At 42.4% G+C, this 13673-nt stretch overlaps 1 protein-coding gene across 13 annotated transcripts in view; it reads right to left on the bottom strand.

Annotated features, from left to right (window-relative positions):
• The window catches only part of LOC147883049 (uncharacterized), a 262662-nt gene that overhangs the window by 22319 nt on the left and 226670 nt on the right, over positions 1 to 13673 (bottom strand). For 11 of the 13 annotated variants that reach the window (XR_015543771.1, XR_015543775.1, XR_015543774.1 and 8 more), the window contains one exon: positions 4231 to 4329. The exons of the other annotated variants lie outside the window; for them this stretch is intronic. Coding sequence is in view for 7 of the 11 variants with exons in the window: in XM_087399418.1 (XP_087255544.1) it covers positions 4231 to 4329 (99 nt within the window). In the remaining 4 variants the exon portion in view is untranslated. The remainder of the gene's footprint in view (positions 1 to 4230; positions 4330 to 13673) is intronic. 13 annotated transcript variants of the gene reach the window in all.

Here is a 13673-nt window from a genome sequence, read left to right on the forward strand (position 1 = left end):
ACTGTAAGTACAAACTATCACAACTTCCCTATGCTAGGGAATGCCTGCAATCCAGACAACTACAACTTCGCAATTGAAAGAACCACACCTTCCCTATACTAGGGAAATATCAGCAATCTTTAGTAATGAGAGATAACCAAACCCACAATAAAATTTCAAAACTCAAACAACTCCAAGGCATAAAGAAATAGAAAGTTCCCTGGTCCAAACTTCAGTGTTCAGGCTCCTGATCGCCTCTATTCGACACCACACCACTTCGATACATCCAAATCTACTCAAAACTGATTTTCCGTCAAGTTCCGTCAAGTAATGCATCTAGCAAATTTTTGATCCAAGCCATCGGATATTTGTGCTTGATAGTGATATTGTTCAATCCTCTATAATCTATACAGAGACGAAAGATATCATCTTTTGCATTTTTCAATATCATCAACAAAGCAAAAGATGAGAAACTGGGCTGAACCTGCCTCAACTTCAGGTATTCTTCCAATTGCCTTCACATCTCTGGTTCTTTAACAAAGACCTATAGGGAGTCTATTTACAGGTTCTATCATGGAAATAAGTTAAATCTTGTGTTGAATATTCCGCTTTGGGGTAACCCATAAGGCAACTCATCCTCCTATGTGATCTCATCACCCAACTTGGGTAGCATGAGTACTAGTTAACGATCCACGAGCTTGGAGTCAATTACATTCTGTGCTAGCAACTCAAACAACACAATAACATGATGACTGGCCATTTGCCCTTTACGATAACATAGGTAATGGCCTTTGACAAGATCTCTTGAATCTGCATCTGGTCACTCTGGGACATCCCTTGATTTCAACGTGTATATTGAGACTGCCATCTCAGCCATCCAATGTTCCTTGTTGCGCGTACAATCTTTCCACTGATAGGCTTGAAGGCATCCAAAGCATAAGCCTTCTCTCCCCGCTTTTTCTTTTTGTCCCGAGGTTACAGAGGATTCCACCAAGGCTGGGTTGCCATTGGCATTACTTTTCTCTGTACTCAAAACTTTGCTACTTGGTTTGTTTCGGCTTCGCCGTGGCCCGCTAGGTTGTGGGGTACTAGACTTTCTAGCCCACCTACTTTAAAGCCCTCTCTTTTTCGGGTATTGAGCCCTTGCTTGCACAAACCCACTTGGCTTGCCTCTGGCATCTTCATGGTTCAATGCTATACCTATTGCTTCATCTAGCGTATTCACATATTTAGCCTAAACTTCCATTTTGATTCTAGAATTCTGTCCAAAAATATAGTCCTTTATTTGCACTGACTAAGGAAGAGGCTCAGAGGCCTTCATTAAACATTCTCTAAACTTGTTGGTATACTCAGTTACTGACAAATTCTTTTGACGAAGGTACATATACTGATCCCAAGGTCGTGATGCTTCGTCAAGAGGCAAGAACTGTTTTCTAAATTCTTGCTTGAATCCTTCCCAAATTAGTGGATGCCATTTCATCGTTTTGTTGTTTGTACCACCACCTATCCACTCCCTTAGTAAACATATGCGTGGCCTCGCAAATTTTCTTAATGTTATTTCTAATTCCACAAATGGCAAATGCTTCATGGATTGCTTGAACCATCCTTCTCGACTCGAATTGCCCTATGTTAGCCTGTAGCTGTTGACGCATGATTTGCTGTAAGACATTCTGTAACATTGCGATGCTACGTGATAGGGTATGGGCCATAGGCCGCAGCACTTGCTGGGCCAGCCAAACTCCCGAACTCCCAATCCTATGGGATCCACCCGTGAGGCTTCTTCCTCAACTTAAATAGCTATAGCTTTACCCTTATCCATAAACTCTCAAGCTTTTATCTACATAATTCACTAGTTTTTCCCCCCGATGCCTACTGTCCAAAATTGTAATTATTCCAATGACACTAATTCACAACACTATTGCTATACAAATATAATCCAAAATTACCAAACTACAACCTGTGAGTCTGTAAATTCACAGCAATTAAAACAAGTATCTCTTAACTATGTTAGGGAATTACCCGCAACTTGAAAACACCCAAGACTGCTAAATTTTTCAAAACTAAATTGAAGAGGTAATAGAGAGTTCCCTAGTCTGATTTCTCTGGAAACAAATCACGGCCACTCATTCATCCTCCCAATGAAAAAGTCGTCAGTTTCTCTGTCTGCTTATCTTGTCAAGCTCAACCACCAAAATAAAAGGTTCAACCAACATAACACTCCTCTGATGCAGCATACCATAAGGCATGTAGACTGATCAGCGCCTAATTTCAGAAAAACATATTGATGGTATTGTCCATTCAAACATGCGTTAACGGCGTGTGTACATTGTATCTGCCAACATAGACCCCATGCAGCACTAATCACCCTGCTGCCCGTCAACACCCCCAAAGTGACAAAACCTGTCCACTATTTACATGCGCTTCGTCAACAACACAAGTTGCAATTCATCAGCCCCACCCGAAATTGAACCTGTTACCATGGTCTTGGCAATGCATGTGCCTTGGAGATAATTTGGAATTCTGTTGTCACTAGAGCCGTGCATAGCTTCAACACTTCTGTCGGCGCACATGCTCTGACAACCAATTCATGTAGATTGTTTCACTCGCACACTAAAACCCCATGCTCTGATGCCAACTGACAAAGACGACCAAAGACACAAGATCAATCTCTGCTCTACACAGGAAAAATCATGCCATTTTCCTCCAAGCCTTGCCCTGCAATCAAACTCACACAAAGATGCCCATTCATTTTTTTGCTCACAAGTTATTTTCTCTGAAAAGCCCCCAATTCCCCTAGATGGGCCTAGAATGCCACATGGCCATTAATTAAGGCCGCACGTAGATGCCCCTTTTACCCCTTCTTGGGATTCTTTAAAACCTTTTGTAATACGTAACTAGGAACACCAAGACCTTTGGCCTTTAGACTCACCTAGTCATGCAAATCACCCTCACTGATGAGCTTTACATTAAACCCCTTTAACCATCATACATGAAGTGCAACACACATTATTTACAATTGTCGGTCCTCTAAAGCGAAAAATGCCATCTGGTCCTTCTGAGGTCATGTTACCTCAGTTTGAGCATCACACTTGTGGCGCTCCCATGCGCTTGATTGGTTGCAATGCTTTCATTTTCAGCCAAACCATTTTTTATTGATCACACAAGTTACACCTGGCTTTGATGTATTTGGTCTTACTCAACATAAGCCTCTTTTCTGAAATTAAAAAATCAGAAGCAAGGACAAGGAGGTTCTAGAAAAATCTCCCAATGCCATACACGTTTCTGTAAGACTTGGCTTATAAATACTTTTCTGCAATCACACAGATCGAGAAATCTAATGGATGTATGGTACACCACACCAGTTGTTAGTGCCTGCTCTGAGTTTACCTCAGGCAGTGAGCTGGAACCCCGAGCAACTGGCTGCGAACAGCTGGGGTCTCTCTTGTCAGCACCCTTGCAGAAAGCTTATCGCTGTACAGATTATTACCAACATAATGTAAGTGTTTCTTGTTTCTTTTATTAAAAAAGTAAACATCTCAGCTACTGTCATGCATTACTGCCACTAAGTAGTTGGCCATAGAATCCAGCCACCTGTCCATGTGCATAGCATAGCCCTTGCCAGCCACATATCCTCCACATGGCAGGTAATATTTCGTTGCAGTCTTTCACCATAAGGTCTAAGAGTCAGTTTAACACTCTTCCAATTCTTAGCTTGAGACGCTTTTTAAAATTTGCACTGCATACACTAATGGCCATAAACCCAAGGCACTGAAAACTGCAATGGCTCTAAAGTTGAAGCCAAGATATACAGGTGGGAATGGCATGAAGGAAACAGGGGAAAGGAAGAAAAAGCAAGACAAAAAGAAAAAATATTTTCAACGTGAGAAACCCCATTTGAGATAAAAATGCAATGAACAAGATGTTACGTTTCATTGGTGCATATAGTATGTGTTGGCTAGACAATAGTAAGAATGAGAATTACAACGAGTATGGGCAAAACACAAGAAGCAGTAAGAAAAGAAGGCTTACATCCATGGTCTGGCCCTGTCCAACAGCAAAAAAGCAAAGAACAAGAGACAAAAACGCTGGCATTGTGGCTCAAGATAAGTAAGAAATCCACTAGAGCTCAACAACTAGGTCATTTAATGTATTGAACATCCATCTCTGGTGCAATTTTAATTGAAGTAATGTGTTTTCACGCTAAAGACACCATGAGAAATTTTAGGTGCATCATGTAGAGAATAACTCAACCTTGCCATCTTTGGGGAGAACGCGAATCACTCCTTCGACCAACTGCTTTTGCACCATTCTCCTTCGACTATCACTATTTGTGAAATTCGGGTCTGGACACTGCACATAGGAACTATGAGATATGACTGATTGTTTAAATTCAGATGCATTTCCCAAAGACATACAAAACCTTTTTCAGAGGCTTGTAGGGAAACAGTAAGGCACCAACTTCAACCGGAACATATTTACTGTCACCATATCGTTCAGATGCTTCAACCAAGGAGCAATGAGCAATCAATTACTACCAGAGTATCTATTTTTGCTGTATATATGGACAACAATTAAAAAATCCATACTCTGAAAATTCATTATGAAAAGATCAAGAAAATCCCAGATTGCCATTGATTTCACTTGTGGCATCTATGGATACCATTAGATGGTCAGAAATTCCATTGAAATCTTCTGGATATTTTGAATATATTTCCAGAACAGTATCTTTAGTGTAGTACCAAAAATGTCAGATGGACACTTCAATAGATCTATGAGGACTAGATAGTCTAACATCTATGTAGGTGGGAACATAAATTACATCTTTATTAGAAGTCCAGAGAAAGAGTCTAGAGACTGACTAGAAGAATGGCACTCAGACCCAAACACAATGGTATAGACATCTCACTAAAAGCGGTGATACAGCTGCAATAAAATAAAACTGGCTGCCAAAAAGAAGGTTTATATAGTAACAAAATCCATGTTGGCTTATGTGAGGTACCTATTCACATATATCTATGAATGTTGTTGAAGTGGAGTGAAATGGACAGGTTGATCCAGGAACCTTGACTAAAAAGGTCACATAATTGTGTCTCACATTTGATATATGATAAAACCCTGATTATGATAGACACTCCTTATATTTTGAAGTAGAAAACTTGGATAATTGGTGAGGCTCAAGGCTGTTATTTTAAGTCTTCTAGTGTTCTGTTAGTGCAGAGTGCACTAAGGGGGGCGGTCAAGTTACACTCCCAATATGCAAATGCAAAAAATAGCGTGCAGATATTAAGTAGTTCATAGACATGCTTGATAGTAAAAATTATTAACATCATTCTCACCTTTCTCAAAGCCTTCCTTTTCATATTACTGCTAAATAATTGGGGCAAGAAGCCCCAAGTGTTTGAATACTTCTACCAATCTGTTTAGATTTTCTAATTTTCAAAGCATTGGAATTTGTATTACTTAGTTCACATGAAAGAACAGTCATAATTCATTCTGGTGTTGAAAGCATTGATACCATATTTATTGAAGATCTTCCTTTTCAAACTAAGAATTTTTTGCTGTGGAGGATCCAACAGCTAGGTGTATGTCAATCCCTCAACCAATTCCATATTGTTTTCCAATTGGCTATCATTTTTCTATCCAATTTGGATAAAGAAAGAGGTAGTTAAAATGATGGTGAACTTCGTCGAATAGCGCCACCTAAAGACTCCATCCTACAAGGCCGTGACATCCGGAGGATAACATATTAGATCAAAATCTTAATAATGTAGTTTGTTTTTGTGCACTTTCAAAGCATTGCACAAAGCTTTATTTCTAAGGGAAGTCCACATACTTTCCTACAATGATTGTCGGTGTAGAAAGAGTTATTCCTGTCATTCCTATATAGAGGGTGTTCATTTTGTTTGGGCTTTTAGACTGACGTTGCCGTTTAGTACTGGGAAACCCGTACCCAAGCCTGATACTGCTCCAGAATGTGTGTGTGTGTGTGTGTGTGTGTGTGTGTGTGTGCTGCTCCCGGGCACGCTTGGACAGATGGTATCAGATTGATCCACAGCATTGTGATGCCTTTACTTTCAAATTTGGGTTGATCATGCTTTCACACATTCGGATCATGCTCCTCTTTGGTTGAGGCTTTCCTTACATGAATTTCCCACTGACAGATTGCCTTGCCGAAGGCTTTTGCTGATTAATAAATGCTGACTTTAAAGCCTTGGTCTCTGATGCTATTCAGCCTCTCTCTCGTCAGATATGCATTGGTTTGGATTATGCCTGGCAGGCTTTTGTTGCTCGGATGCAAGCAGTTATTCGAGATTATGGCAAATCCTATATGCAAGCCACAAGGGAGACTGTAGCACATGCCAAATTTACATGTCAGGGTTTGACTGAGCTTGCTCATCTTCGCCCTTTGTCTTCAGAGGAAAGCATGCTCTTATGTCAGGCTCAATTCTCTCTTTAATCTAATGATCGCAGAAAGCTTGCTAAATGGGAAACTCGATCCAGACAACGGGCATTTTTGGATAAAGGCTGTTCTTCCAAGCAATTTTTTAAGAGTTTACACTACAAAAGACAGGCTGCCAATATCTGTCGGATCCGGATGCCTGATGGTTCTTGGTCAACATCTCGTTCAAAGCTTGCTGATTTATGTGTGCAGCACTTCTCCACTCATTTTGGGCATCTGGATACTCTTTCTCCTCGGGTCGTGTCTGCACGTCGGCTTCTTTTGCAGCATATTCATATAATTCTGTCTCATGCTCAGGCTTTGGAACTTGAGCATCCCTTCACTGAAAGGGAATTGTCTGATGCACTGAGATCCTGTGGCAGATGGAAATCTCCAGGATGGGATGGTCTCACTGTTGAATTTTTTCTTGCATTCTGGGATCTTCTTAAATACAGCATGGCAAAATCAGCAGATGCCTTTGTCATGGAAAAAGGGTCTTCTCAAGCTGATTCCAAAAAAGCAGCTATGTGATTCACTGGGTGATTGGAGGCCAATCACGCTCATGCCAGTCATTTACAAGATCATTGCCAAAATGGTGGTTGATCGGATTAAAGGTTATTTGCATGATGAGTTGCATCCTTCCCAATATGGCTTTGTTCCACGTTGCCATATCACAGATAACATTGCCAATGCTTATATTGGGATTGAATATGCCAAATACACGCAGCAGGATGTTCTACTCTTGCAGGTAGATATTGCAAAAGCCTTTGACACAGTTCGATGGGATTTCATCTCGCAAACTATGCGAGCTTTGGGGTTTGGACAAAAAATGCAGCAGGTTATTTACTGGCTTTACAGAGATAGCAATGCGGCTTGCATTATCTTTGGGGATATCTCTGATGAGTGGACTCTTCGTTGTTCGGTCCGCCAGGGATGCCCTCTCAGTGCTTTACTGTATGCCATGGCTACTCATCCTATGCTGCAATATATTGATCATCTTGTGGCTACAGGATCACTTCATGGCTTGGAATTGGATGCTAATCGCACCATGGTTGCTCAAGCTTATGCTGATGATTCTTTCTTTACCCCGAAGAATACGCCCCATGATCTTAGTGCCTTGATGCAGGCCCTCTCTATTTATGGTTTGGCAGCTGGTCTTCATGTTAATTTTCAGAAGTCTAAGCTGCTTCCTTTGCATTCCAAAGACTGACATAGTCTATTATGGCCCGGGGATATCATTCCACCCACTCAGTTTGTTCGTCATCTTGGTTACCCTTTGGGGTGGGAACTCACTCGCCGTCAACAAATTGATTGGGTTTTGGCTAAGCTTCGGAAAAGCTTGAGTATTGGCCTTTGCACATTCGTCTTCGAATAGTGCAGTCCATCCTTGTGGCATATATTCAATTTTACTTGCCATTGATCATGTTCACTAAGGCAGATCTTACATCTTTCATGTCTGTCTTTATGGAACTCTTCTGGCGATCCAAACATGGCAGAAAAAGTCTCAGGCTGCTTTCGATGCATCACATTTGTTCTCTCAAGATGCATGGTGGATCGAACATCACGAATATTCATGTGCATATTCTTGCCCACAGGGGGAAAATGTTACTGCAATTTCAGCAAGGTGATCAGCCTTGGGCTCTTATGATTAGGACTTTGGTCACTCATATTAGTATTTCTACGTTTGGTCATTGGCAAATCGATCACTGGGATTTCTTTTTTGGCTGCACTGATGGCACTTTGCCTGGATGCCCTTTTGTCTCCCGCTTGCTTCTTGACTGGAAGCATGTTCTTTCTCATCTGGAATGGAATGGACGACAATCTTTGCTTGGGAATTCTTTGAGAGCTGAAAGCATTCACTGGTCGAAAGACTTTCAACCTCCCTTGGCTTTACAGGAACCTCGACGTTCCTACTTTGTCTCGTTTAAAGGCATCACCTCAGTTGCTGATGTTATAGATGATGCTGGTACTGTGCTCCCCTTTTCTCTAGCAGCCACTACATATGGATTGGGCTCTCATTATCGTCCTTCGTGGCGACAAATTACTTCTATGCTCTCGCCCTTTGTTCCGATTCCTCCTTTGGAACTCCAGGACCGATTCGAAGATTGGACTTTGACTTCTCCAGGGTTCTCTTCTTGTCCTTTGAGGCTATCTCAGATTAATGTACCTGCATTGTATAAAATCCTTTTGCCTCAACCTTGGGTTTCAGAGAGAGGTGATTCTGTTTGGCGAATGCATCGCCCAGCCAAGTGCTGGAGGAAAAGATTACAACAACTTTGGGCCTATAAAGTACCGCTTCGGCAACAGGTTTTCTTTTGGCGAGTTCTTTTCGGAGTGTTTCCATCTGGACAGCTATTAGCTCATCGACACATTGCTCCTGCACTTTGCCATGTTCTGCTTCTTCGGAGACTGTGCCTCACTTGTTTTGGCATTGTCCGTGCTCTCGTGAGTTTTTTGATCTGCTTCGACAGCACCTGCGAGTGAGATTCCCATCTGTTCCGTTTGGGAAGTTCTTCTGGCTATTTGGGTTTCATCCATCTAGACCGGAGTTTCATCTTTTCTTCTTTGGTGATCCTACTTTCTCTCTGTTTGGCTTTTTTAGGCGTTCTCTGCAGCAATCTTTCTTTGATTGCTTGCAGACCCGCTGCATAGATCACGAGGTCTTGCAGACCCGCTGCATAGATCATGAGGTCTTTTTGGCATATACTGAAATTTTCAGTTGATGTAATTGTAGCACCTTTTTTTGAGGTTGCTAGCAACTCATATAATATAATCAATCAAAGATTTCACCCCCAAAAAAAAAAAGTGTGTCCTGCTCCCGTTCCCTCCTCGTTCTACCTAGCCTCTGCATCGGTTTTATCTGTCCCGCTACAGTCCCTATCTGTTCCACTGCCATCCGTCTCTGAGCCACTGCAGTCCGCCTCTGTCTAGTCTCAGCCCGCCTCCTCTCCACTGCTTTTTGGCTCTGCCCCACCTGTTTTTTCCTCTGCTCAGTCTCCTTTTGCTGCCACCCTGTCTGCTCTACATTCCTCCACATCTGCCTTTGTATCCTTTCCGTTCCCTACCGTGCCTCTTCCCTTTTCCTCTCTTGACAATTCCAGCTCTACGTCTCTTGCTTTTCACTACGATCGAAAGAAGAAAAGGGGTTTAGTATCTTCATCACTTTCGGAAGGGGTGAAGGCTGCCAAGTTTGATTCCTCTGCCTTCCCCTCTTCCTCACGTCAGCAAGGCTTGCTATGTCAATTTTGTGCTGATTCGGTGACTTCGCCTTCCACTGCTGGACTTTCATTACGACAATCTCTCTCCCCTGAACCTTTGCTTCAAAGTCTTTGCCGGGAACAACAACTTGGTGTCTGCTTATACTTTATGGAAAGAGTCATGATAGTGGCTAGTTTACAAGCCTGGTCTTCAGTTGCAGTGGGTGCCAGGAAGCTTACATCTTTTGTGTTCCTGGTATTTTGCTCGTTGTGCTTCTATGGACACCGTTTTTCATTTACTTACCTTGGGTGGAGTTCATGTGGCAGGTCATTTCGCGGTTGCTATCCCTTGGGATCCTTTGTTTAATCCAACCCGCTCACTCCTCAAATTTTTCCCTGTCTGGATTACTCTCAAAGATTTGCCGGTTCCTCTTATCCAGCATGTGCCATCTCTTGCAGCTCATACCCAAGCATCCCTAATATCCTATGAATCCCCTCTTGTGTCAAACGAAGACTATCAGCATCAAAAAGTACTGATATGGGGAAGATGATCAACGGGCATGCCTCTAGTGGAAACCCTCTTGTAGCACCAACACCCCTCTTTTGAGAACTCAAATGATAACCGCTAGAAGGGATATTTTTTTCAGAGTTTGGAGAGGATCTCCTTTCTTCTCTGATTCTCCTTTAGGGTTGAGGTGGCACTTTCAGCCTCCACCCTAGATTTTTGTTAGCTCTTTTTGAGCTGGTTTATTCTTTCATGCTTGCCATGATGTACTCCCACACCTAAACTCGCTATTGCGGTTTTCGTTCAAACTTAATGAAGTAATATTTTTGCAAAAAAAAAAGGAACTCAAATGATAACTTCTCCCTCATACGTCCTCCACTAGGTTGTGCTATAGATGTGCATTTAGGTTGTGAATAGATGCTGCATTTGAGTTTTGAGCATTGTAGCTAGTGATTGTCATTTCTCTGTTCCTCCAATGTGTGCATTAATCCTACACGTGTGTGGTTCGACATCATAGCCAAGCAATCCTCCTCCATTTTCTTGCGCACCTTTTTCCACGAACCATATATGAAGCATCATATCTTGTAATCTCTCAAACCCAACCCATGCAGTCCCTATAAGATCCACTCCTGAAAAAGGCTCCCACATATAGTGTTACTAGTCTAACAAAGAAATTAAAGAGGAGGATCTTCATGTCCACATGCTAGAGGTAGGCCTAGAAGCACTCTCTCCCTAATTTTGTCCAAAGAAGCATGCCCTCAAGTAAATGCCACTTTCATGCTAGACCAAGTTCTTGTTTGTAAGGCTTGTCTACACTCTACTAAATGCATGCTATAGGGACTAAATTTTATAAAATAATTCATTTGCATAACAATTTAGGGACAATTCTCTCCAATATTGCTAACTCCCACCCACCCAATATGTCTACAAAGACACCAACTCATCGATATAAAGGCCAGCAACACAGATAACAGAAGCCTTGCTTCACAGAAAACCTCCTCTCACATGCCTATATAAAAAAGAAGGCTTTTTTTCATAGACATTAGCTTTTAAAATTTAGTGAAATCTCACGTTTTTTGGTATGTTACTAGCTATATAGCCTATAGGTTTAAAAAAACTAGTAAAAAATATATATGATATTGAATGTAGGTATCTATGTGCCAATGGAGAGTCTGCGTATGCCGACTTGTAACTACTCGCTTATGGATACATAATACTTTTGAACCATGTGCCAGTGGGTGGTCCACATATGCCGACCAGTAACTCGCACATGGATGTGATATTAAAAATGATATATTATAGTTTATTTGTTGATATGCTCTCTCAATGACTCTCATACAATACTATGACTGCCCAGAAGATGTCATCGACAATCTAGAATGTCCACAAATGTAAAATGAGTGGCCCTAGAAGATATGGTCTAGATTAGTGTGGGCCTAGCGGCCAAGAAGGAACCAAAGGGGAAGGACGGGATGAGAAGAAGACAAGGGACGGCTAAGGCCACATGTGGTGGTGGTGCTGGTGGGGGGGGTTGTTTTGGAGTTCCGGGGTAAAGAACTTCGAAACTAACTATTGTCTTTTGAATCCTAGAATTCACTCTACAAAATCAACCCGACCTACAGAGACAAATTCAAACACTGCATATCAAGACAATCTTCGCGTGTAGAAACTGTAATATTAACAGAATTTGCATGCAAGAACTATTACAGAGATTTCGAGTAACAAAAAATAGGAGGGAAGAAACTCCTCAAGTCTGTTAGCCCTACCACTACCGTGCTTCTCGGCTTTACAACAAGAGACCCACAACGCGACCTAGAGCTGCTAGCAGCTGCCTATCAAGATTGTATCGACTCTCATAGTGAGATCTTGGACAAAAGGAAGGACTACATTGTGTTCCCATAGATTTATAGGTATGTGTTATTGCCTCCTCAGCCACCGCCACGACTAGCTGTGAGTATCTTCCAAACCGCCATGCATCGGTTTACCAATCACCACAAGGTTAGCTGCCACGTAGTCTCCCATGCATTGGTCAAACCACCACATGATCCAATCAACCATTCACTTCACGCATGAACCAATTATATACGAACTTCCATGCCAGTGGACCAATCATATGAGAGAGTTTTTACCCCTATGAAGATCATTTACCAACAATCCCTCCCTTGATCGGAATAGGGGAAGATCAAAGTAAATTTGCCTACTCATAACTGCACCGAGCCAACAACATACTGAAGGAGACAAAGCAACAGGTCACCACCCACACAGAGCACGGTGGCCACCACCTACATAGGGCATGGCAACAACCAAACAGATTACCCACACAGGGCATAATTGACAAGATAATCTCTGTCACGGGGGCGTGAAATTCTAAGTACTCTAATGTACTACAAGACCGTGACAACTTTGGTTTTAAAAGTCCAAGCATGGGCTTAATAATACGTAATTAAACGCGGCATGGTGCCTAGCACATAAGCGTAATTAATCCCTAGGCCCAAAGGCATTCCAAGGAATTAAAAGAGTGGTTGTTGGGAAATGATAATGTGGCATTTTTAATGGGCTCCCTAGAGGGCCATGTACCTTCAGTGGCCCCCCCTGGAGTTCCAAGTGGCTCTAGTGCCTTCTACATGCTCCTTTGCCATTCCTGGACCTTCCTGGGCCTTCTAAACTTCACATGTGTGGTTTTTGCTCTCATCTTCTCCCTTTGTTGAGATTTTGGACTGGTTTTTCAGCCTTCTTCAGCTGAATTCCGTTTTTCTTCATAACTCCTCACCCGTTTGGATTCCTCGACTTCCGTTTGGCCTGATGGCTTCCCCTCTGCCTCCCCTTCATAGTGATATGCTTTTCCCTCCGTGCGTTTGGTAGAACGGGCAAAGCTTAGCACTTCTTTTGCTGGTCGAATTTGCAAAAGTGGCTTTTTCTGGACCTTTTTGCTTCTACCGCCTCCTGGGCCTCTCCTCTCGCAAAGCTACAGCTTTCTGTTGAATTTCGAGTGGTCCCATGCGCTGGTTGACTGGTTTTTCTCAGTTTTGGAGGACTTTCCAGCGATGAAACTTCTCCAAAACCTTCTCAATGCATTCCTCTCTCAAGCACGCTTCTTTTGAGCCCAAAAACTCCCATTTCTTCACGACAGAAGTGCTTCTTTTCGCAATTTTTAGTGGAATTCTTGCTGGTCGGCTCTTGTAAATGCTCTTTCTTCATGCCTTTGCACTCCTCTTTGGCTGAGAATGCAATTGGGCATTGGCTACTATGTCCTCTTGGCGATTGAGGACTTGGTTCGAGTTTTTAGGGCTTGGTGAGTTGTGATTTTGCTGTTGCAATTTCTTTTTGCCATAAGCTATTGGTTGGCCTTGTGTGCCGCCTCTTTCTTGGCTCACAGGTGCCCAGGCAGTGCTACATGAGTCATTCTTTGGTTGGGTACTTTGCTGATTTTATTTTGGAGCTTTGAAAAGCTTTGTGAATGCCATCTGGAAACCACTCAAAGAGAGTGCAGCTGGGGTGCAGTGTGATTGCATCTAGACAGCCAATGGGAATTGGGGCTGCGTGCTCAGTTGCA

Source organism: Dipteris shenzhenensis, chromosome 28, assembly GCF_047967505.1.
Source record: "Dipteris shenzhenensis isolate YYH24624 ecotype China chromosome 28, Dip_SZ_1.0, whole genome shotgun sequence".
NCBI classification, from domain to species: Eukaryota; Viridiplantae; Streptophyta; class Polypodiopsida; order Gleicheniales; family Dipteridaceae; genus Dipteris; species Dipteris shenzhenensis.